We start from the raw sequence: 26,269 nt of genomic DNA, 5'->3' as shown, positions 1-26,269 counted from the left end.
TTCCTTCCTTCCTTCCTTCCTTCCTTCCTTCACTTCCTGCCCTTCCTCCCAGCGGAGCCCATCTTTAAGATGGGCTTGGACCAGGCAGCTCTTCCAATAGAGGATACCTTCAGATAGAGGACAGTCCTCTTTAAAGCTAGACTCGTGGCTGCCTCAGGTACTCTTGCGGGGTTCCATGCCTTCTCCTCTCAGCAGACTTCCTCTGCTTTTTAATTTATCCCCAAAAGGAGTAGAGGCTCCCTGGGCCAGATCTGGAGGTGTAGCATAGTGAGGGGGAGAGTCTATAGTTCAAGGGTAGGACGCTTGCTTTTAGTGATGGTATCTGGAAAACTGGTGGTGGAAAAAGGCACAGAAAGGCATAGATTCAGGTGGGGAGCTTTGTCCCACATTTTAAGATTTCTGAAAGAAAAGGGGAAATATTTGAGGCTGAGGGTAAGCTACTTGTTGGGATGGGGTGTTTCTTTCAGCTTGGCAGAGCACTCATGGAGGGTGTGAAGCATCACTGGAGAGAGGGTGTGGCTGGGGATAGGGGTCGTGGACAGTCCTGACAGCCAGAGGCTTGGAGGGCCACATTTGGCCCCCAGCCATGGAGTTCCCCACCCCTGCCTGATAAGGCTTCCCCTTTTGTTCAAATGGTTGAAGGGGAAATATGCAGTGTTGGCATCTGGCGATCTGACTGGAGGGAGGCCAAAAGAAGTCAAGGGAAGCCACAAGGGTAGAGTTTGGAGTCCGGCGGGGGGAGGGGTTGAAAGAGAAAGCCACATGTCCAATTATAGCCTGCCCTAATAAATCCTGAGAAACATCTGTGCTGCTTTCCCACCGCAGCTGCCTCCTCCGCCTGCTCTTTGAAGCTTGCTTGCTAGCTTTAGCCGTACCATTTTCCAGAAGCAAACCGGTCACCTTGGGAGTAGCACCGGGGTGGGCAACGTGTCGTGATGCAAAAGGCTAATTTTGCATATTTGATTGCACACGATTCACTTAATTTCCATAAAGAGGACTAGCAGGCAGCAGATGTGACGTTCTCCTCTCTGATGCCACCTCTTGATTGTTCAGCTTGAGGACAAGAGGTACCTTCCTAGGGACGGTTGGAAATGGGGCTGCCATCATTGTTGGTTTGTGTGTGTTTAATGGTAGCCTGATTTGTGAAAAGGAGAGTAGGGCCACATTCACACCATGCATTTTCCCCACTATTATCCCACTTTAAACAGTCATGGCTTCCCCCAAAAAACCCTAGGAAAGGTGCCAAGAACTGTTAGGACACCCGTTTCTCTCATAGAGCTACAGTTCTCAGAGTGGTTTAACAATCTATCCCTCTTTCCAGGGAACTCTGGGAATTAGAGCTCTGTGAGGGGAATAGAGGTCTCTTAACAACGCTCAGCATCCTTAACAAACTACACTTCCCAGGATTCTTTGGGGAAAGCCATGTGGAATAAATGTATGGCGTGAATGTGGTCTAGGTGAAACTCTTCCTCACATGAAGATAATCTGGTCAGAAAATCTTTACCTGTTACACTTCTTCCTGCCATACTATTTCCTGTCATACTATTTAAATGGATTTTATTTATTTAATGCATTTACTGTATATCATTGGTGATCACTCGTGGCCGAGTAAGATTGTCTTTCAGGGTAAGGTCTTTAACAGTGAGTCCATAAGTGACTGTGGAGGCCAACTCTGGATCCACACAGCCTCCCACAGTGAGGACGTAGGTTTCCAGATGGGAGATGGTCATGATGAGGATTTGCTTGACGTGCCTTCTGCTTTGCTCGTTTGTCCCTTTCGCCCTGTACTCGTGCTTCTTCAAAGTCCATAGCACCTTTGATAATGGCCGGCCTCCAATTGGGACGCTCATGGGCCAAGGCTTCCCAGTTCTCAATGCTCATGTTACATTATTTTAGATTAGCTTTGAGAACATCTTTAGCATTTCTAAATAGTACAGAGAATTTTAGAGGATTTTTACCGCTATTCTTTAGCTGAAGAGTGGCTTGCATATAGGCATGGGGGAGAATTAGATTAAATTCACATTTAAAGGTGAATTCACAGATTTTGCATTTCCTGAAACAATGCATGAACCAAATGGCAGTCATCCTTTGAAATTTGCACTTTTCCAAGTTTTGCAATGAGGTTCTCCAACCAAGCAATGTATGCAAAAATGCATATACTAGTGGAAAGTGTCATAAAAATCCATGCATTAATAAAAATAACACCCCAAATTGCATTATATTACAGGAAATTGATTACAAAAAATGGGTATATTAGGCAAAATTCCATGCAAAAATGTTTATTTTAGGAGAAATTTACACTAAAATGCTGACAAATTTTTCATGGCCTTTTTTTAAAAAAAGAATCTATTCATTTCCGTTTTAAAATAAAATCTTATATTAAACTATAACATACAAAATTGAAAATGTGGGATAACAACACTTGCTTTGATGTAACATCATCTAACCCAGTGATTCTCAAACTTTTTTGTTGCGCGGTGCACTGTAAAACAAAAAAAAATTCTGGCGCACTTCCTGTACAAAATTAAAAATATATTAATATGTTTTAAACTTTGAATAAAAATAACTATACAGTGGGTTTCTTCTCATTTTTAAAATATACTTTCATAATATTCGCGGCACACCTAGTCACCTCTTGCGGTGCACCAGTGTGCCGTGGCACACCATTTAGGAACCACTTATCTAACCAATGGAGACTGCTGGCTCCGATGTCAGTGGTGCAGTGAATCTGCTCTGGGTTTTAGTCCGAACCTTCCAGGAGCTATCCAAGGTGCTATCCGCTGACCTGTGGTGAGTGTAGTGCTCGTGTTTTATTTTTTACAGAATTTATATTTTTAGGCTCCAATCCTAAACATGTTTACTTTGGGAGTAGTCCCAAATGAACGTAGTTCGACTTACCTTTGATGAAACATGCATAGGATTGTGCTGTAAGATGTAAAAATGGTTCCATTAACTATCTTTAAGTTTGGCATGGAAATTTTATTCCAGGAAGGAAATTCTTGTGAGTGAAATTTGATCAAGAAAATCTACAAATGTGGTGCCTGGCTCTCTTCTTGGCTTCTATATGACTTGAGGCTTTCCATCTTTCTCTTGCTGCCTGCTGTTCCCAAGTAGCAGAACTGGACCCAAGCTAAAGAGGAAATGTCATCTACTATTGCATCAAAGGTTGCTGCTGTAGCTGCTTTGCATTGCCTAGGAATGAGATTCTTGCTGGGAAGGTTTACAAGACATGTTAGAAATAAGGGATCTGAGTAGACCTATTGACATTTTTGAAGCTAAATTAGTCACATCAATCTCAGTAGATTTATCTTAAAGATGGAAGGACCTGCCATATTCAGTTCTGTTTCTCATTTTTCCATTCTTAAAATGGAGTTCTCCACACTTCTGCAGCAATTTTATTTTTAAAAAAAGTCCTTATGAAAATTGTTCAGCATTTTAGTGCATATCCTAATAAACACGTTTGTATGCAGTTTTGACTAATGTACACATTTTGCAAGCAGTATCTCCTAATAGAATGCATTTTAATGTTACTTTCACCAATATATTCATTTTTATGCACACTTTCCCCTGAAATATGCATTCTTGTAAACATTGTTTAGTTTGAGAACTGGATTGCAAAATTCAGATGTGTGGATTTCAAAAGATGGCTGTGTTTGGTTCTCACATTGTTTGAGGAAGTGTGGATTTGATAGATTTGGCTTTAAATGCGAACTGGATTGAATTTCTCCCCCATCTCTAATCTGTCTGCACTGAGACAAACTTGGTTGGATAAAGGCCAAAGAAACCTCAGGTGTATTTTTGTACCTTCTTGTTCTCTCATAAATTCCAGCTCTTCCTTTATGCCTGGGATGAGGAACCTGTGGCTCTTTACCTGGATTCCCAATTTCCATCACCCTCAACCAGCATGGCCAGGAATGATGGGAGTTGTAGTCCAGCATCTGGAGGGCCACAGGTTCCCTACCCCAGAGGTAGGGAATCTGTGGTCCTTCATATGCTGTTGGACCACAGCTCCCATCAGCCCCAGTCACCATGGCCAATGACAAAGGATGATGGGAGTTGTGGCCCTCCAGTTGTTTTTCGACTGCAGCTTTCCCATCCCTGATCTAAAACCAGAGTGAGTAGAAGACTAGAGGATCCAGGCAAAGTGAAGGGGAGCGGAGGCAAAACTGGAACAATGAGCCAGGGCTACAGCTGGTCTTCACCAAGTGAGGCTGCCAGGGCCACATTCACAACATACATTTATTCCTCTATCATTCCACTTTCAGCAGTCATGGCTTCCCCCCAAAGAATCTTGGGAATGGTAGTTTGTGAAGGGTGCTGAGAGTTATGAGGAGATCCCTGTTCCCCTTGCAAAGCTACAGTTCCCAGAGTTCTCTGGGAAGAGGAACTGACTGTTAAACCACTTGGGGAATTGTAGCTCTGCGAGTGTGATAGGGTTCTCCTAACAACTCTCAGCACCCTTCACAAACTACACTTCCCAGGATTCTAAGCCATAACTGTTTGAAGTGGAATAAATGTATGGTGTGAATACAGTCAATGTTTCCAGCAGGAGATTCCCTGAAATGAGTGGCAAAATCCACTTCTACACCTCTCTTGCATATCATGTCCATCTACATGTGAATATAGAACTAGTCGGCATCAGAAATGTATAGGCTGAATAAGGATACCGGAATACCTTGCTATACGGACCTTCACTTTAAGGACACTCGTGAGTATGGACTACTTACAGTAGCACCATTCCCCTGTTTACGTACGCTCACTTTCCAAGAACGGACACTTAACCTTTGGTTGTGGCCTGTTCTTTCGGTGCGTGGGGGTGGTGGAAAGACACGCGACCGTGAGACTGTGAATCAGCTGGGAGGCATGAGCACGATCAGCTGGAAGGCGCAGCAGCGCAGCAGCAGAGACTTTAGTGTGGGGCTTTGAGGTTCCGCTTGAAGGAGAGGTGGCGCATTGGCGGCTCAAGTGAAAAAAGGTAGTACTTCACTTTAAGTACATTTTCAGTTTACGTACTCGCTCTGGACCCATTGCATACGTTAATGTGGGGTATTCCTGTAATTACTTTTAAATTCAGCAGCTTTTACCAATCTCTGAGTGCTGTTCTCAAATAAATAAAAGCTTAAATTACCCTTAAATTTGTTAAGTCCTCCTGCTGCCCTTTAGCCAAAAAACACACACACAGGAGTCAGAGTTTTGTGTTGCCAGCATTTTTCTTTACTGAACATTCTAGAACAAGAGGAAAGAACAGGAAGAACAGGAAGCATACCTGAATGTGTTTTCCAGGCAGCCCTAAATAAGCCCTAAATATTGTTCACTGGCAGAACAATAAAGACATACAGTAGGGCCCTGCTTATCTGGCGGGTTAGGGACCAGCCCCCGCCGTAAATCGGAAATCACCGTAAAGTGGAACCCATTGACTATAATGGGCCGTGTCGCGTGAAAATGCCGCAAAATGCCCAAACCCCACAAAATCGGCTTTAAAACGGGGAATTTCCCCTAATTGAAAGCCGCTGCATCAGCGGAACACCGGAAAGTGGAACGCCGGAAAGCGGGGCCCTACTGTACTCAAAGAATCACAGTCATAATAACACTGATCCAATACACTACACTCCCACCCGCTGGATATAAACCCATATTATCTCTACAAATGTAGGCGCTGTGGTGGCTTTCTTATTGAGTGGGATAGCGCCTGTCATCACAGGCAGAAATGCTTGATGTGTCTGATGGTACTGGTGACTGTGGAGCAACCACTGGTGGAATGCCTTCTTCAAGGGCAGGTGCTGATGGTGGTGACTCAGAAATTGCATTGGAACTACAGTCATGTCTGGTGCTACCTCTTTGTTCTGTATCCCTGATTTCCTCAACTGGTCAATGTGTTGTCTTCAAATGTTGTTGGGAGCAATCTCTACAGTATAAGAGAGTGGTCCAGTCCTCCTTGGATTGTCCCAGATACCCACTTCTGTTCTCCTCTATAGTCCCTCGCTAGAACAGGTTGTCCTATTGAGAAGTGTCATGCTTCTTCATGGGAAGATTGCTCAACTTGTTTCAGTTGTTTGCGCTTAACATGTCTTCTCAAATTGGGCTTGAGAAGATCCAAACTTGAACACAAAGTATGACCCAAGAACAACACTGCAGGTGCTTTGTTGTTGCATGTACAGCATTGTGGTATGCCAATAGAAAATTTGCAAGCTTTTGGTTCAGTATGATGTTTTCCCCAACATTGCTCGCAAAGCATTTTTAAAACTTTGAACAAATCTTTCAGCCAATCCATTTGTAGCTGGATGATACGGTGCTGAATTTGTGTGTTTAATTCCATTCTTTTTCAGGAATGCCTGAAACTGTTCAGCTACAAATTGTGGTCCATTGTCACTCACCAGATGTTAAGCAACACCTGTTCTTGCAAAGAGCTCTCGCAATACCTCTATGGCAGCCTTTCCCAACCAGTGTGTCTCCAGATGTTGTTGGACTACAACTCCCATCAGCCTCAGCCAGCATTGCCAATGGTCAGGAAAGATGGGAATTGAGGTCCAACAACATCTGGAGGCACACTGGTTGGGAAAGGCTGCTCTATGGTATGCATTGCTGTTATTGAAGTCATTGTAAACACTTCTGGCCACTTGGAACATGTATCCACCACAACTGAAAAGGTTGTGCCCAGAAATGGTCCTGCAAAGTCTATGTGAATTCTCTGCCAGGGCAAGACAGGCCATTCCCATGGGTGAAGTGAGGCTGTTTTGGGCATCTTTTGGACATGCTGACAACCCAAACAATTCATTACAAGCTGTTTGATTTGTTGGTCTATTCCTGGCCACCAAACAAAACTACGGGCTAATGCCTTCATCTTTATTACTCCTAATGTCCAACATGTAGCTCCTCCAACACTTGAGCTCTTAGCTTGGATGGAATGATGACCCTTAGGAATACAACCACTGTCAAGTGTAAGTTCCTCATGGCAGTGATAGAACTCCATGAACTGAGATTTCTGCTGCTCATTCCAGCATTGCATTGCTGTGTAGACTTGCAACAGTGTAGGGTCTCTCCTAGTTTCTCTTTGTATCATCTCTGCTGTGATGGGAAGACTCAATCTCCATGAGAGAAAACATGTCAAAAGAATCTCCATCTGATGCGTATTCCTCAGATTTTTCATCCTCTAGAGATAAACAAGACAATCCATCTGCATTTGAATGACTGTGCACCATCTTAAATTCTATTCTGTATTCTATTCTGTTTCAACCAAAAAGAATGCCCATCGCTGTATTCTGGCAGCTGCTGTCAGCAGAATCCCTTTTTGTGGACTGAACATGGACAGTAGTGGCTGGTGGTCAGTGATGAGGGTAAACGCTCTCCCATATATAGGTACTGACTGAAATGTTTCACACACCCTAAACCAGACTTAGTGCTTTCCTGTCTATCTGTGCGTAATTTCTGTCTGCAGCTGTGAGCGAATAGCAAAAGCTATTGGATGTTCACTGCCATCTTCCATGACATGTGATATAACTGCACCAATGCCATATGGCAAAGCATCACAAGCTAGTTTCACTGATAGGTGTGGATTTTAGTGTGTGAGCACAGTATCTGATGCCACCATTTTCTTCGCTTGCTTGAAAGCTTGTTCACGCTGTTTCATCCACTGCCACATTCTTCCCACTTGTAACAAGGTATTCAAGGGGTGTAGCATGGAAGCTAAGTTTGGCAGGAATCTGTTATAATAATTAATGAATCCTAAGAAGGATTGTAGCTGGGACACATCTTTTGGCCTTGGAGCTCGGATTTTGTCTGCACGCTTGTGTAGGCCTTGTGCATCAATAGTGTGACTACAGTAAGTAATGCTAGGTTTAAAAAACTCACATTTGTCACGTCATGCTCTGAGTCCATAGTCTGCCAATCTCTGCAGAGCTGTCTTGAGGTTTTGTAGATGCATCTCATCCTCTCTGGTGACAATGATGTCATCTAAATAGCACTGAGTGCCTGGACAGGCTTGTAGCACCTGATCCATGGCTCTCTGCCAAAGCGCTGGTGCTGATGCTATTCCAAAAACAAGTCTGTTATAACGATATAGTCCTTTGTGTATATTTATAGTGAGAAACATCTTAGAATCATCTTCCACTTCCATTTGTAAATATGCCTCTGCTAGGTCTACTTTGCTGAAACATTGTCCCCCAGCTAGGTTAGCAAAAATGTCATCAATTCTGGGCAATGGATACTGTTCAGTGCATAATACTTGATTAATGGTAACTTTAAAATCACCACAGATTCTGACAGCGCCAGTCTTCTTCGCTATGGGAACCACAGATGTAGACCATGGGCTCCAATCAACTTTAGAAAGAATTCCCTTGGCTTCCATGCAAGCCAGCTCAGTTTCCACCTTTTGGCATATAGAATATGGAACTGGATGGGCCTTGTGAAACTTGGGTGTGGCATCCTCCTAGAACACTATTTTACCTTTGATTTGCCTTAGTGTGCCGATGCCAGCTTGGAACGCAGGTGAAGTAGCATCCAACACCTTTTTCAGCTTACTTTCAGTCTACTCCAACATGGGGAGCGTGGTGTGCACACTGTTCACGGCACTCCAATCCAGCTGCATCTTCCTCAGCCAATCACGACCCCAGAGAACTGGTCTATCTGTTTTTAAGACATATAAGTCCAATATCTTTTGTTGGTTATTATATATATATAATATATATATCGTGACAATCTTCCATCTGGAAACCTATGTCCTCACTGTGGGAGGCTGTGTGGATCCAGAATTGGCCTCCACAGTCACTTACGGACCCACTGTTAAAGACCTTATCTTTAAGACAATCTTACTTGGCCATGAGTGATCGCCAATGAATGATATCTCACAGTTACAGGTGTAATTCCAATGGGAATGATCTTTTCTCCAGTATATGTTTGCAACTGTAGCTCTGAAGCCTTTAGTTTAGCATGTCTGAAATGCTGCTCAAATTCATGCTGTGATATAACTGATATACCTGAACCAATGTCCAGTTGCATTGATATTGTTTTGCCATTCACTTCTGGTGTAAGCCATATTGCTTGTCTTATTCCACCCTTTATTTTGTAGATTTCCAGGCTAGCTAGCCCTGTTTCACCTCCATTATCAGGTTTTTCCTTTACCGCATGCACTTCTGCACCTTTTTTTAAAATGGTGGCTCAATTGATTATCTTTGTCTCTGTTGTTAACAAATGGTTGCCTTTTATCTGAGCGACAGACTCTGAATATGTCTCATTTTTTTGCATTTTCTGCACGTTTCACTTCTAAATCTGCATTGAGCTGGTATGTGTGAACCCTTGCCACACCGATAGCACAGTTCATTTGAACTCACTGTCCTCTGTTTACACACTATTGCAAGCTTGTTCACGTTTGTTTCCACTCCTGAATGCAACTCTATTGCATCTTTGGCAGCAGTTTCCATAGATATAGCAATTTCAATTGTTCTCTTAAATGTTAAATCTGCCTCTGTTAAGAGTCTTTTTTGAATGCTTTCTTTCAGGATTCCACAGAACAGCCGGTCTCTCAATGCATCATTTAGCCCCTCGCCAAATTGGCAATACCCAGATAATCTTTTAAATTCAGCTGCATATGTTGCAAGGGACTCTCCTTCTTTCTGGTTTCATTTACAGAATCTGAAACGCTCTGCGGTCAGTAATGGCTTTGGTGCCAAATGCTCCTGCATTATTTTCACTAATTCTGCAAAGCTGAATGTTTTTGTGGAACAGTCAAACTTCTCAGTAAACTGCATGCTTTGCCTCCCCAAAAAGCTCAGTAAAACAGGCACTTTTTTCAGCAGCAATCTTCTTTGCTTCAAAATACTGCTCAATCCTTTCTGTGTATAGTGTCCAATCATCTGTTGCACAATCAAAGATATCAATCTTTCCAGTACAGCTAGCCATCCTGTTGTGGTCTTGGTTTGTTTGTTTGTTTTTCTTTACTCACTGTGACCAAGTCTTTTTCTCTCTTTCCCCAGAGATGAAGCTAGGCCTAGAGCTTTAATGTTTTTATCCTCGTTGCCACTGTTAAGCCCTCCTGCTGCCCTTTAGCCAAAAAAGACACAGGAGTCAGAGTTTTCTGCTGCCAGTATTTTCTTGTCCATATCTTCTTGCAGCCAGGCCCTGGCTCTTTCTCTGCCATGTGAAGCATATATGCAGTGAAATCCCAAAGCATTTGATATTCTTTTAGTTGCTGCATCTTTCTCCTCCCTCCCCCCCTCCAGCATTTGTTCATTAAATTAGCTAATGATTGTGGAGAACCTTGTAGTGGCTTACTACATTTGAGCGTTGAAAAGGGGGGAAAGAAGGGAGCCTCTCCAACCTGCAATTTATGGGATGAAGCGGCATCGGTTTGCAGTTTTGTTCCATTGCTCTCAGTAAGGATTTTCTTACTTGTAGCCACCCCTGAGGGATTGGGGGGAGGAGGGGCATCCTGCGGTGTTTCTGCAGGCTTTTCTTTCTCTTCCCTCCTGCTCCTTTGCATCAGGCAGAAGGGAGATGAGGACAACTTTACAGCTTCCTTTGTCTGTGTGAGGCCATGATAAAGGGGCCCAGTCTGTGCCAGGACCTGGAAAGATTTCTGCCACATCTTAAAGAGACAATGGTTTAACTAAAAGCACATCAGAGGTGGCACTCTGATGCTTGGAGAGAAGGCTACATCCTGCATCCAAACTACTGGCTTTGTGTGCCTCAGAATAACGTTAGGAGCTAAGCAGCTTCTGGCTGTTTTTAAATTCCCATACACAAGTATGATAGTATCTTCCAGCATTTGAGACAGAAGCCAGACTTGTATCTGTTCTAATTGATCAAGAGGGTTGTTATTGTTATTTATTATCGTTATTATGTTTTCATTTATAATTATATTTTATTTATTACATATATCCCACCTGCCCTTCAAGGAGCTCAAGGTCGCATACACCCATGGTTCTCTCCCTCCCAATTTTATCCTTACAACAACCCTGTAAGGTAGATTAGGCTGAGAGACTGTGACTGGCCTAAGGTCACCCAGCCAGCTTCATGGCTGAACCCTGGTCTCCCAGGTCCCAGTCCAACACTCTAGTCACTACACCACACTGGCTCTCAATTCTTGTTTTATTTTCACTCTGTTAGTCGCTTGCTATGTAAAAAGCCCCTAATCATCTTTCAAAGATTTAAAATCAAATCAGGGGTTCCAGACTGTGGTCCACAATCCACCAGTGATCCATGAACTGCATTCAGATGGTCCACAATCTGTCTGTGGATTTGTGGTTGAAGATGAGAGACAGTACATCCATTGCATTAAATGTTCACATTGATTTTTAATTGCATTTTATTGCTTTTTATTTCTTATATATTGTATTTTGTTGTATTACAATTTCCATTCTATGGAAATTCAAATTGTAAAAATGCAGTATGTAAGAAATAAAGGAAGCAAGAAAAATATAATTAAAAATTGCGCAGCATCTAGCATAGTGTGTTTTAATTGCTACTACAAGGCAGAAAAATCATCACAGTAATACTTCAGTTAACAAATCCTCCAGGAAAGAAGCTCCTTTTAACAAAGTATTTTGGGGGGGGGTATGGGGGGGGGTTAAACACTGTGACATAGTGAGAACGTGGCTCCTTGTCTACTGGACTGCGGCTACTGCAGGCAGTTCTCTCACACATGGCTGGAATGGTGCTGCTTGCCAGGTGGTGCAGGTGCCTCTACAGTAAACAATGCTTCAGGTGCTCTGGAAGCATTGTTTACTGCAGATGCATCAGCTCAAGTGTAGGGGAGGGTGGCAGACAGAGAGAGAGAGACCAAGCACAGGATGACGGTGGAGCCTGCCCCTTGCCTGTCCCTTGCCTGCCTGCTTGAGTGTACAAAGCCTTCAAGTGGTCTGCATGCAAGGCTTACCTGACCTGGTTGTTTCATTTCAGACATGCATATTATTAGTTTTGAATAAAAAGTTTGCTGAAATATGTTGAACCTGCTCTTCTTTTTTGTTGTGCTGGAACCTATCCCTATTCTTTCCATGTTATTCCTACCTCTGGTACCAAAGTTTCTGTTAAAGAGGTAATGTCCAGGAATAACTTGTTAACTGAGGTATTACTGTAAATGATCTGCCAAGGCCCTCAGCAATTTTCAAGTGGTCCACGGGGGCGGGGGGGGGGGGGGTCTGGGAACCGCTGACGTAAAGTATAACTTAAAATCAAATAGCAAGTGGAGAGAACAATACATTACACTAAAAAACGTATAAAAATCTGTGGAACAGAACCTGGCTGCTTTCAGACACGGAACTTATTGTTAGTTTAACGGATTAAAAAGGTAACGCTTCTGTCCCGATATTTACAATTCCTTTCACACTGCAGTACCTGTTGCGTTAAGGAACAGTAGCTTTTTCAGCTGATATACCGGCATTTCATGCAACTATCTTTCACATGGCTGTAATGAACATCTTGTTTTTGCCCCTCACCCATTATACACATGCACACTGTAGTTTCCCACTATGTAGGAGGTCGAAGATCTCGTCCTGTCACCATGCAACCCCTCTCCCTTTAGCATCTGACACATTTTTTTTTGTTGTAGAGTCATAGGCGTGTGTGGGAAAAGCTGCTGCTGCTATTACCCATGCCTATGCCGGAATACCAGTACAGTTTTCATCAGGCAAAAACAAAGTGCATGCCTAAAGGGCAGGAATGCACTGCATACTGGGATGCCTGACACGTGAGCAGCTGCAGGTTCCCAGGCTTGCAAACGGATTATTTCTGGTATTATTTATCATGAAAATTAGCACTAAACTTGCACTATATTCCACTAGGATTCCAGAACTAGCATGTATGTCATGTGAAATATCAAATATAATGCGCAAATTACCAGGTAAGAAAGCGTCAGAATAACGGAATAAAGGTCAGTGTGAAAGCAGCCTCTGGCTGCATACTAATTACACATTAGGAGCACATTATTTCCCCCAAAGTATCCTGGGAACTGTAGTTCACCCCTCACTGACCTACAATTCCCAGCACCCTTAATGTACTACAGTTCCCAGGATTATTTGGGGGGAAACAATGTGCTTTCAATGTGCCTTAAATGTATGATGTGTATGCAGGCCAAGGAAAGTAGTAGTCCTCCTTGGTGGGACAATGCTTTTTCCTTGAGGTCTGACGGCATGGCCCTTTCAAGGACATTTTTGTAGTACTAGTGGTTTTTGTTATTTTAATTGTAATTGTGATATATTTTTTGTCACCTGCACTAGGACCATTTGGTTAAATAAGGCCTATAAATACAAATAATATTTGTAGGCTTGCCCTGTTCATTTTACTATAATGCACACATCTGTTTAACTAATTTATTTAGCAAAATGTATATACCACTTGACTGTAACAAAACCTCTAAGCAGTTTACAAAAAAACTACAGCATTAAAAATTATCAATAAAAACAGATATTAAAAATATTCAAAAGATAATTAAAATCAACAGTAAACTAAAAAGATTACAACATATGTCAACCGTAAACATGTCTGAAACAGCTGACTAAATAAAAATGGTTTAAGCAGGTGCCAGAAAGAGTGCAACGAAGGTGCCTGCCTGATGTCAATAGGCAGGGAGTTCCAAAGTGTAGGAACCCAGTAAACTCAGCGTTAAACCATCAATTTTCTTACAAGTGTAAAAAGAGTATTATGTGGCACCTGCAACAGTGCCAGTTCCGGAGACTGAAGTGGTCAAGATGAGTGGGCATATATTGGGTGAGGCAATCCAGCAAGTAACCTGTGTTGTAACAGGTATCACTTTAGAAGAGGCCAGTGGTACAGTCACGTAATTTTAGACTCTGGACTTAATGGACTTATGGGGGAGCTGTTTAAATGGTTAATGTATGTTTCTTCAAAATGAGGTAAGGCAGCCTTGCTGTGTTTCGGGGCCCTTCTGCTGAGTGGGACCCTGGTGGCACCACTGGAAGAGATGTTCCTTGCTGTGAAAGAGAGGGGGGGCACCTCTTTAAGAAGGCTGGTTGGACTGTAGCTCAGTGGCAGAGCATCTACTTTGCATGCAAAAGGTTCAGTCCCTGGAATCATTCGGTGGGGCTGGGGAAAATCCTGTCTTGAAATCCTGGAGAGCCGCTGCCAGTCAGTGTCAACAATACTGAACTAGGACAGATGGTCTGACCCAGTATAAGGCAGCTTCCTCTGTTCCTAACATTAAAATGCTAAAATCTGTTGTCTGACTGAATGGGCTGAAGTTGTGCTTCTGATTTAAACTTTTTTTTAAATATTGATTTAACATTACAGGCCTAATTGAAATGACTGAGGCAATGAACATCAACAAAAAATTAAAAATAAGGATTGGGCAAAGAACCTAGTAACGTATTACTTAAAATCAGTATAGATACACAGTGTGCACCAGCAACTTATACACATCTAATTTCACTTGTAACTTGCTCTTTCTCCAAGAAGACATTTGCTTGCTATGTAATCGCACTGGTGCATCTGAACAGCCCAACCCTCTTTAGCCATTTAGATCCCCCTCAGATGTCATCTTCATTGCACACTCATGATCATTTATGCACATGATGCTATTGGGGTGGTCACAAATGATCTTGCTCTCAGTACTGTTTGTGCCTGCAAAAGTCTTGGGGTGGTCACATTGCTTTGTTTCCAGTTGGTGTATGTGCTAGAACTTCCTGCTGAAATCCTGCAACTTTTTATACCACACATGTTCTGCTTTACTTTAGCCCTGCTTTTGTTGCTCTATAGCCCCTCCAGACAGCAATCATGTGGTAGCATTGGAGAACCACTGCAGAACCAACTAAAGCAGAGTAAATCAAATGCAGTGTTATCGTGTCACAAATGTGTTGCAGAACTAACTAATGCAGAGTAAAACTAACGCCCTGTTATTGTGTTGCAGAATGTATCTGCAATAAAATACCAGTCTGGAGGGGCCCTTAGTCAGAAATGTAGAATCTGACGACCTCTTGCAGGAAACTCAGCCGTTCTGTTTGGGTCTTGACTGCACTTAAGAGGTTGACTTTGCAAGATATTGATGGTAGTTGTTTCCCTTTCTGTGTTTTCAGGCAGCTTTGGATTTTGTAGTTGAAGAGGACTTGAAAGCCCACCTCACATGTTGGTACATTCAGAAATATGTCAAGGAGAATCCACTGCCTCAGTATCTGGAACGTTTGCAGTCTTAACACAGGAAGACTGCAGAGCCTAGACTACTTAAGACATGAGTGAGCCCGGCCTCTCTTGACTGTCCAGTGCAGCCTTTGTTTCTGTGCAGACTTGGGACTCCACAACTACCAGTGCACACACTCAAGAGTTCTTATTTTTGTAAAGACAAATGTGTGACTCTTCAACAATGCTTCCAGCTGGCTCTTGCAATAACTTGTCTGATCTGGATTTTTCTTGGTTACATAGGCCTTCTCTTCTAAGGACACCATCAGGTCTCTGACTAGGTCTTTGTTAGTGTTGGGCAACAGAGGAGTGGGTGGGAGGTCATATTCTCCTTTTGGTTCTTCCTCGTCAAAGAATAGCATGAGGTGAAACTATCCGGGACTAGACATCATTTTTCTTGCTAATGTGGAGTTGGAAAAGCTGGAAAACCCACAATCCTGCCTCAGCAATGGTCTTTTTAACATCTGGTTAGCCCCTTAACCACATTTCTCCATGTGGGAAAGCCAATGAACAATGCAAAATGGCTATTGCATGGGCTGCACTGGGAGGAGAAGCAAATCCCAGGTGCTAACTGCAATAAATACGATGCTTTAGCGGCAAGAAAGCTCTGGTGCCCCGAGGTGCCTCTGCAGATCTGAGAGATACAGAGGCAGTTACGGCGTGGACATTGGTATATGCCATTCCCTGCACAAGGGAATGGCCTCACAGAGGCAGAAGGGGCAATTAAATGATCCAGTTGGTTTGGCATGGAAGGCTTAAAACTCAACGGCACATTTCAGAAGCAAAGGGCCTTGTGTTTCTTTTCTTTTTGGTTTTCATGGGATTCTTCTCACTCACTCCCCCTGCCTCTTCTCCTCAAGTGGTGGCTGTTTCCTCTCATGTGGGAGAAGCAATAACAAGACTGAGGGTGACAGGGGAAGGAAGGAAGGAAATGGCAGGGCGGAGGGAGCTGTGTGAGGTAAACAAATTTTGGGCATTCTAACAATAGGAAAGTTGGTCACCATCAAGAGCCACTTAGAACCCAAATGGAGGTGAGCCAAGGAGAAGGTGGGGGTAAGCGAACAGCAACTGACTTACTGGCAGAAAATAAAAAGGCAGACTGGGATTTGCTTGGCTACTTTTTCACATAAGGATGCAAATGCTGCCCCCCCCCAAAAAAAAACGTGGACAACTTGGCTGGTTCTCTGGCTTGCCCCAAGCAGTGCGTGGATGGAGAAATGACACTGGATATTTTTTTAACCCTCACCTCATCTCTCCCTCCTTATGGTTACATGGTATTACTCCAGATCCAAAATGGATATTCCATTTTTCTGTTTTTCCAATTGATTTTTTTGGTCTCTCTTTTCCGTAATGCTGTCCCCGCCCCTGCTCCCTGCTCCCAAGTACCAGGCCTGATAACTGCATGTGTGGAGACTTAAACTTGGCTTAAGATCTGTTATAACTTTTTTTGCAAACCAGGCGAGGTCTCGGTTGCCATAGGAATGGCAGGGGCTTCTCTGTGTGTTCCAACCATGTCAAAACTGCCTTGAAATGTTTCCCTCCCTCGTCAGCTCGGTTCCTCGATTATATAGCTGAGAGTTTCAGCAGAAATAAGATCCTAAGCCTAAGTGACTATCCCAAGGTAATGCTAGGGCTGCTGAATATTACTTTTTTCAACAGAAAGCTATGTTGCTTGGTGCTTATCAGTATTGTCTTATAATACAGTGAAGCAGTTCTGGTATTTGTGAGGGAAATTAATATATTCCACTGGCTCCTAACATCTCTCTCTCTCACTCTCACTCATTCACACGCCTGCCTCTGTGTGTCCCTCAAGTCAGTGGAGACTGGTGGTTCCGATGTCAGCAGAGCAGTGAATCCGCTCTGGGTATTAGTCTGAACTTTCAAGGAGCTATCCAAGGTGCTCAGCACCTTGGATAGCTTCTTGAAGATTCAGGCTAAAACTTGGAGCAGATTCATTGCCCTGCTGACATTAGAGTCGTTAGCCTTTGCTGCCTCCTGCCCTTTTTTGGGTTGGAAAACCCATCTCGAAAGGAAGGGAGCTAAAATAGTTGAATGGGCATACAGGCAGCATTGCTCACTGAGTAACTTCAAAGTTGCTTACTCTTCTGTAACTATGGTCATGGTCACACCATACATTTACAGTATCTGTAGACCGCTTCTAACAGTTGTGGGGAATCCTGGGAATGGCAGTTTGTTAAGGGTGCTGGGAATGGTAGTTCTGTGAAGCCAGCACCCTTAACAAACAACAGTTCCTAGGATTCTCCACAACTATTTGAAGTGGTATAAAAGTGTTTTAACTCTATGGTGTGGTTGTGACCATATCATGATTGCCAGTCCCTTTCTTGTTACCGTGGTAAGATCATTTTACTGGACCATTCATCTAAGAATATGCTGCTGGCTGTCATGTGGATGGAAGCAGCAAGGCCATGAATGCAATCCTAGACCCACTATTTTGTTTTTGTACACGTGTGTGTGTGTGTGTGTGTGTGTGTGTGTGTGTGAGAGAGAGAGAGAGAGAGAGAGAGAGAGAGAGAGCATGCGCGCATGCATGCATGCATGCATGGCTGTCAGAAATCTGGCTTTGCACCTCCTGCTCACGTATACAACTGTTTAATGCGGGGAGTGTTGCTGCCTAGGGCGAATACAGTGGAGGGCCTTTCATTTTTATTTCAAGGGAAACCTTGGTGAGATGAAGGCTGGCCAACCCTGCCTTAAAATGAGCTCAGTATTTTGATAGTGCTGCAGCTTCATCGTGAAGGTGCTACAATGATCATTTCAGCCTCTGATCCAACTGAGATGTCTTTTGATAGTATTTTAGTATAACACCCAGTTTACTGCTGGGTCCAGCCCTTCTTTTCTTCCTGTGTTTTGATACTATGTTGAATAGCAACGCCTACCCATTCAAAACTGGTGTCTGCAGGAACTCATCCCTTGCCACCATGAGTGGGGTGGGATGGAAATAATTTTTCTCTTGTATAGTTCAGGGATGGAGAAGCCATGATGATCCTCTAGATGCAGACTCTTAATTCCCATTTGCTCCAGCCAGCAGGGCCAATGGTTAGGAGTGGTGGGAGTTGGAATCCAGCAACATCTGAAGGGCTACAGGTTCTCCAGCCCAGCTCTGATTCATCTCTGTGATAGGCATCTCCCTTGCAGCTTGCTGATGGAGAACAGAATGTGGGGACATCTCTCTTACTGATTGAAGGCACAGGGTCCATTTGAGCTATGACCCTCGATGGGGAAACACAGGTAACTGAATAACTTCCAAATTCATCACATAGAAGGTCTAGTTTTAGCTTGTTCTCCAGTGTTTTCCACTCAAAGTGGATATATTTTCATCTCTTCCCTCCCTCACCTTCTTATTCTATTAAAGTGGTAATGTGCCTTTCCTATTCAGGACCTTTTAAAAATGACATTTCTGTTGTTGTTTGTGTCTAACACTACCCTTCCCTGTTCTGTCATATTATTATGGGAACCTGACCCTATTGCATGGTATACAATAAACAGTGTGGCTAAACCAATTGGCACTGACTTGTCTGCTGGTATTTGATGGGAAAGGAAATGTAGTTAAGTTCAGTAGGCGAAACTCACATGGATTAAATTATGGACATAACATTTAAGGGCAAGATCTCTAGGAATGGACTTTGGAGACATAATGAGAAGACCTGATTCACTAGAAAAGACAATAATGCTGGGAAAAACAGAAGGGTCAAAAAAGGGCAAGGCCAAACGAGATGGATTGATTCCATCAAGGAAGCCACAGACCTGAACTTACAAGATCTGAACAGGGTGGTTCATGACAGATGCTCTTGGAGGTCGCTGATTCATAGGGTTGCCATAAGTCGTAATCGACTTGAAGGCGCATAACAACAACAAAGCAGAGGCAGCCACATCATGCCATCCAGATGTTTTTCACTCTCTCATGCCCAGCCAGTCTGACCAATGTTCTTATAAGGAGTTTAGACAAATGGCTGCGTACTACCTCCAGCATCAGAGGTGCTATACCTCTGAGTACCACTTGCTGAGAACTGCAAGTGGGGCTGTTGCATTCAGGTCCTGCTTGCTGGCTTCCATAAGCCAGGGGTTCCCCAACTTTTTCTGCCACGACCACTTGAAAATTGCTGAGGGTCTTGGCGGACCATTTAATGGTTTTTCTGCCAATTGTAGCAATTGTAATGTGCTGTGCTAGATGTTGTATGATTTTTAATGGTATTTTTATTGCTTCTTTTATTACTTACACTGCATTTCATCGTACTATTTGCATTCCGTAGGATTAAAATTGTAATACAATAAAATACAAAATAAGAAATAAAGCAGCAGTAAAAATGCCATCAAAATCCATTTGAATATTTAACGTAGACATGCCGTGGACCACCTGAATGAAGCTCATAGACCACTGGTGGTCCATGGACCACAGTTTGGCAACCTGTGCCACAGACACCTACCTTGTTGGCCACTGTGAGAGCAGGATTTTGCACTAGGTGGGCTGTGGACCTGATCCAGCAGAGCTCTTCTTATGGGTGCTGCTGGACCATTGCTATTTTTCAGGTGGTGGGATTCAATCACATACTGGCAATTTCAGATTGTGCAATTATAGTGGATTGGGAGGTCTTGCACAACAAACGTGCTTCCCCAAAAGATCAGACTTTTTGCAGTAAAGGAAGGGGAAATGCACTGGACAGCGTGGGATAACACTTGCTGCCATGCAACATCATCTAACCTCTCTGCAAACAAATCAGAATGAATGCTTAAAAAACAGGTTATCTTGGCTGTGTAAGGACCCACACTTGGAGAATTAGTTTGCTCTTCACATACAGGATTTCCCTCAGTTTTACTATGAATGCCAGCTGTATGCACTGACCCAGCCCAGTTTCACTGCCAATTCCAAACTTGTAGGGTTCCTTTTCTGAGCACAGAGTGTGGGACGGAGCTACAGTTAGTCACAAGAGGTGGGTGAAATTACACGAAGGCTCACCTTGCCCTTGAGATTACATGTTCTCATTAATATTTATACCTGCAAATGTCCAGTTCCTGAGGGCCATTTCATACAAACCCTGTTTTGCCATGGAGCATGTGCTCAACAGAGCGCCAAGCAAATCCTGGCTCAGTGGCCTCTGAATGTTGACTGTCTGTTGAGGTATGGAAAATGTGGGAAGGGGGAATGTAGTGGAGTATCTTGTAAGAGGGCACGGCTGGCTGGCTGGCTGGCAGGCACCCCAAACAGGAGCATTCCACATTGCAATATTTTGTTGCACAGTCCGCTAGTACATTCCAGAATAGCTCCCACAAGAGGCAGTGGTTGCCACCAACTTGGATAGCTTTAAAAGAGGATTAGACAAATTCATGGAGGATAAGGCTATCAGTGGCTACTAACATTGATATTCTACCTCTGCTGTTGGAAGCAGTATTTCTGAATGCCAGTTGCTGAAAACCACAGCAGAAGAGAGTGCTTGCAGGCTTCCCATGGGCATCTGGTTGGCCACTGTGACAACAGCATGCTAGACTAGATGGGCCACTGGCTCAAACACACAAAACAAAAGATGCACCATTTTGTATTACCTTATTGTCACCACAAGAAGATACCTTTTTAGGGGAGTCCATTCACACTTTCCACTCCAGTTGCCGAGGAGGGTTCAAAACAGCATGAATTTCTATTCAAAGATGAATGTGTGTACCTAGTCCTGCACAGATTGTTCATGTGAACATTATCAAGGCTGGGCCTATCTGTGCAGTCGTTTTGCCTTTGGACTGATTCTCACAGCCATTAGGGAGAAGGAGAACCACTCGGAACAATTCCACACACCAGTCGCAGCACCACGACAACCATAACACAAGACCTCAGGTAATATCCAAAGCTCTTTGCTTTTGCTAATGTAAATGCAGCTGTGTGAAGAACTGGTTCAGATGCTTGAAAACTCTTTGCGCAGCTGGGTGGAAGTAATGTCTAGCCCAGTGTGACCATGAACCACTTCCTGGTAGTAAAGGTAAAGGTGTCCCCGCACTTGTAGTGCGAGTCGTTTCCGACTCTTAGGGTGACATCTTGCGACGTTTACTAGGCAGACCGTATATATGGGGTGGGATTGCCAGTTCCTTCCCCGGCCTTTCTTTACCCCCCAGCATATGCTGGGTACTCATTTTACCGACCACAGATGGATGGAAGGCTGAGTGGACCTCGACCCCTTTTACCGGAGATTCGACTTCCTCCTTCGTTGGAATCAAACTCTGGCCGTGAGCAGAGCTTCGGCTGCGTTACCACGGCTTACCACTCTGCGCCACAGAGGGTCTTTTCCTGGTAGTGATTTCCTCAAATGTGGACAGTTTTTAAAAAACACAGGGAGAATCTACTGCATTGACGTCAATTGCTACTACAGATGGAAGGATTTGTTCATTTCTAATTTTTCCAATCTTAAACTCAGTTCCCCTCATTTATTTCTGTAGCAATCTACCTTTTTTTTTAAAACGCTCATGAAAATTCTTCAGCATTTTAGTGTGAATTTCTCCTAATAATTTTTGGTTGCAGTTTCGACTAATGTACCCATTTTTGCAAGCAATTTCTAATATAATGCATTTTGTATGTTATTTTTCACAAATATATGCATTTTATGCACAATTTCTCCTAATGTATGCATTTCTATGAACACTGATAGTGCAAATTTGATAGATTCTGCTTTAAATGCAAACTGAATCAAATTTCTTCCCCATTCCCAATTGCTACCAGGAAGCAGCACCAGTCAACGTTGTAGCTCATGGTGAGACATTATGTTCCTAGTGGGGCAACATCCGTGGATGGTTTTAGAGTAGGGATTGGGACTACAAATCTCATCATATCTGACCATTGGTCATGTTGGCTGGAGCTGATGGGAGTTGGAGTCCAACCCTTGCCATTTATATATAACAAAGCCCGAAACCAGGACACCTTAAGGATACCGCCTGAGCCCTTATATCCCAACCAGGTCACTGAGATCATCCGGAGGAGTGCTTCTATTTGTCCCTTGTGTTACAGACGCCCGACTGGCCTCAACCAGATTTCAGTCATTTAGTGTCACCAGTCCCATTCTTCCAGCAGAGATTCGGTAGGCATCCTCACTTTTCACTTTAAGTGTGCCAACAGGTCTATGCAGGTGTTTAAAATGTGTGTGTGTGTGTCTGAGTAGCTGGCCATCTTAATGATTGTTTGTACTACTTTTAAATGTTTTTATGTTGTTGTACGCTGCCCAGATGTCTGGCGAGAGTGTGGTACAGAAATACTTTTATAAATACAGTAGGGCCCCGCTCATACGGCAGGTTGTTCCGGACCACCGCCATAAGCGAAATCCACCATAAAGCGGAATGCATTGACTAACATTGTCTAAAATGGCGCCCGACACCTGAAAAACGCTGTAAAAGTGGAACAAGTGCAGTAGGAGCAAGGCCCTTCTGCAATTGACAACTGCTGTATCGGTGGAACACTGCAAAGCGGAACACTGCAAAGCGGGGCCCTACTGTAAAAGACTTTCTGGAAAACATCTGCCCATTTTAGAGATGGGAACGTAATACTTCAGCTTGAGGGACGTACCCTGAAAGGCAACATTCTCTCTATGTGAGCACCCTCTCTCTCTCTGAATTCCAGATGGTGGAGGCAAACAGGATTGCTATCATCCTTATGTTCCGCTTGTAAACTTCCAAGAGACATCCAAGACCCGGCATGAAGGTCTTGGGACAAAGAGTCCCTAACAATATCCCTGCTGCAAAGACTGTTAGGAGTGACAATCTCGGGTCAATAATTTTTCTGAAAGATAACAGGGTAGGTACCATCTCTGAAAAGTTGGGCTGGGTTTGGGAGAGGACAAAGACTTTGTGAGAATGTTCTGTTTTTCAAGACAAAGTTCCTTAAATGTAATAAACATAGTGATCCATGACAGGAGACAGAAATGTGTACTTCTGAGTATGATTGTTAAATGTGACATACTTTGGAGTGTGTGTCAGTGGAGGCTATCTATTAGCACCAGTGGGACACCACCCCACTAAGCTCAGCCTGCCCTCAGCCAGCCCCCTACGTTCTTACTGACAACCGGCTCTGCCTGACATTGGTGCTGGCCTCTCTGCCTTCCGTCCTACCAGTCCCAACAGGTACCAGCCACCACTGCTGTGTGTGTGTGTGTGTGGGGGGTAGAGCAGATTATAGAACCGACATATTACGGACAGCAAATCCTTAGGATTTTTCCTCCCTTCAGCCATAGAGGTAAAAGCTCAGATTCTTTATTACTGTTGTTGTTATATTAATACCCAGCCCTACCTCCCAGAAGGAGCCCAGAGCAGCAATCACTGGAAGCAACTCTGCAATCAAGCGCAGTTTCCCTGGCAGAACCCATTCCTTGTTGGAGTTACAGCTTTAGTTGCTGGTCTGAAGAATGGACCCAGCATTACGACAGATTTGTGTCACCCATGCGTAGATCTTTCTGTCTCTCAGGCTAACTCTCTCTGTAAAACGGAAATATGAGTGATCTCATTGACAAGGGTGAATGTAAAAAATGTGAATCTTTGTGTGTAAGCCCCAATCAGAATAGTGTGTCTTTATGTCACGTGCTGAATGTCATATAAATTCTGGGAAAGTTGAAAGGGTGAAAATTATGTTGATTATTTGTATATATGGCTGTACACACATACACACATATATGCATGCATCTATAATATCTACTATACTATATATTTTGAAAAGTTGTCCATCTGTTTGTTATGCATTTGGACACCTTAGCATGATCTTCTCATAATGGCTCCTGAGATCAAGGAGCTGGTTTTTGTCTGTACTTGAATACAATTGGATGCCATTTTGAATCGATGATGGACTGAAGATTTCAAAACAGGACTTATTTTAACCACTGCTTTCACAACTGCACTGATTTTTTTGGTTTCTTAGAATTGCTATGGAATGCCGGGTCTATATTATATATACTGAACTGGAAATGGACTGCCTTCAAGTCAATCCCGACTTATTGCGACCCTATGAATAGGGTTTTCATGGTAAGTGGTATTCAGAGGGGATTTACCATTGCCTTCCTCTGAGGCTGAGAGGCAGTGACTGGCCCAAGGTCACCCAGTGAGCTTCATGGCTGTGTGGGGATTCGAACCCTGGTCTCCCAGGTCGTAGTCCAGCACGTTAACCACTACACCACACTGGCTCTCATTATATATACTACCAGGTCTATATTATATATATTAAGGGCTTCTCACCTGTGTGCTTTGCATGCTAACCCCGCCCCCTGGGACTCCCAAACACACACAGACATCCCAAGCACCTTCAAACACATACCCCCACACGCCAGGCACCCCCAGCACACATCCACGCCCACATACCAGGCATTCCCAAACACTTACATAAGGATTCCCAATCTCTCTCTCTCTCTCTCACACACACACAGAGGCAACTCCCCAAACAAGTCCCATCTCCAGGTAACTCCCCAAACCACCCCCACCCCCATGCAACTCCTTAACCGCCCCCCTCAGGTAACTGCCAAAATGCCCCTACCCCCAGGCAACTCCCCAAACAACCCCCCCTCGCAGGCTTTTCCCAAAACGTCCCACACCCCCAGGCAATTCCCCAAATGGCCCCCAGACATTTACCACCACCCCGTTTAGGCAGTTTACCAGCCTCCTGCCTGCCCAGGGTGCTGCTGCCACCACCACCAACTCTTACTGACCTCCCACGTTGTCGCTTCTGCCCACTTGCCTACCCCCTCATTTACTCACTCCCACAGTCAGGGTTCAGTGGCCAGAGCACATGCTTTGCATGCAGAAGGTCCCACATTCAATCCCCTGCATCTCCAGTTAAAAATGATCACATACCAGGTGAGGTGAAAGATTTCTGCCTGAGGCCCTGTGCAGCCACTGCCAGTCAGAGCAGACAATATTGGGCCAGATGGACAAAAAAGAACATCAGGAGAGCCCTGCTGGCCATGTAGGCCAGCATCGTGTTCTCACAGTGGCCAATCAGATGCCTTTTGGGAACCCGCAGCCAGGACCTGAGCGCAAAAGAGCTCTCCCTGCTTGTGATTCCCAGCCACTGGCATTCAGAAGTATACTGCCTCCGACAAGGGAGAACGTAGCCATAATGACTCGTAGCCATTGAGAACCCTATCCTCCATGGATTTGTCTCCTCTTTTATGGATTGCCTAAATGAAAGAAAATGAAGGTGAACCTTCAGTTACTTGTTCCCTATTCCATCTACCTTGAATCAAGAACCAGGCTTGCAACTTGAAGTGAGGATTAGTACGGATAGGTAAGCTTTGTTATTTTTCTCTGTCTGCTTGAATCTCTCACAGTGTTATGTGAATGTATCTCTTACTCAGCCCTGTTGAGGGTAATTGGCTTTAAAGGAAAGTAATGCTGCTCTCTTTTTTATATGTACCTTTCTTTTCTTTTAAATAAACTACCTTTTCTGTGCATTGCTTGGAGTTAATTATCCTAAATCTAGTCCTTGACCATACGCTACTGACTACTGTTGATTAATTTAGGTTAATGTTCCAGAGCAAGGCGTTTAACAATAGATCTGCTCTAGGATTTCAGATAGTGCTCTGAGTTCCCCTTACTCAGAGTGTGGGATAGTAAAGGGGTTGTGGCAGTATACCTTCTAGGGTTGGTGTTAGGTATAAACTAACCCTGGGAAAGTGAGTGTTTACCCAGGAAGCAGTGGCCCAGGGAATTGGGGTTTGCTGAGGTCAAAGGACCCCAGGGGGGCAATCTTTGCCATTTCATTTCATTTGCCAGTGTGGTGTAGTGGTTAACGTTAAGGTGTTGGACTATGACCTGGGAGCCCAGGGTTCGAATCCCCACACAGCCATGAAGCTCACTGGGTGACCTTGGGCCAGTCACTGCCTCTCAGCCTCAGAGGAAAGCAATGGTAAACCCTCTCTGAATACCGCTTACCATGAAAACCCTATTCATAGGGTCGCCATAAGTTGTGATCGACTTGAAGGCAGGCCATAAAATAAAATGAAAGATCTTGGAATGGAAATCTAGATATAGGAAGGAAATGGTTGGTCATAAGAACATAAGAAGAGCCTGCTGGATTAGTCCAATGGCCCATCTAGTCCAGCATCCTCGCAGTGGTCAACCAGATGCCTTTTGGGAATCCCACAAGCAGGGCCTGAGCTAGAGAGTGCTGAGGTTGTCC

The 26,269-nt window shown here is 43.9% G+C and overlaps 1 protein-coding gene across 1 annotated transcript in view; it reads left to right on the top strand.

Annotated features, from left to right (window-relative positions):
* The window catches only part of NATD1 (N-acetyltransferase domain containing 1), a 33,579-nt gene extending 14,938 nt beyond the window's left edge, over positions 1 to 18,641 (top strand). The window contains exon 3 of the mRNA XM_061599990.1: positions 15,021 to 18,641. Within this exon, the coding sequence (XP_061455974.1) occupies positions 15,021 to 15,137 (117 nt within the window). The 3' untranslated portion in view covers positions 15,138 to 18,641. The remainder of the gene's footprint in view (positions 1 to 15,020) is intronic.
* The last annotated feature ends 7,628 nt before the right edge of the window (positions 18,642 to 26,269 follow it).

This window comes from Rhineura floridana, chromosome 17, assembly GCF_030035675.1.
Source record: "Rhineura floridana isolate rRhiFlo1 chromosome 17, rRhiFlo1.hap2, whole genome shotgun sequence".
Taxonomy (NCBI): Eukaryota; Metazoa; Chordata; class Lepidosauria; order Squamata; family Rhineuridae; genus Rhineura; species Rhineura floridana.
The sequence above is the reverse complement of the archived record's forward strand: the minus strand, read 5'-3'. Positions and strand labels throughout refer to the sequence as shown.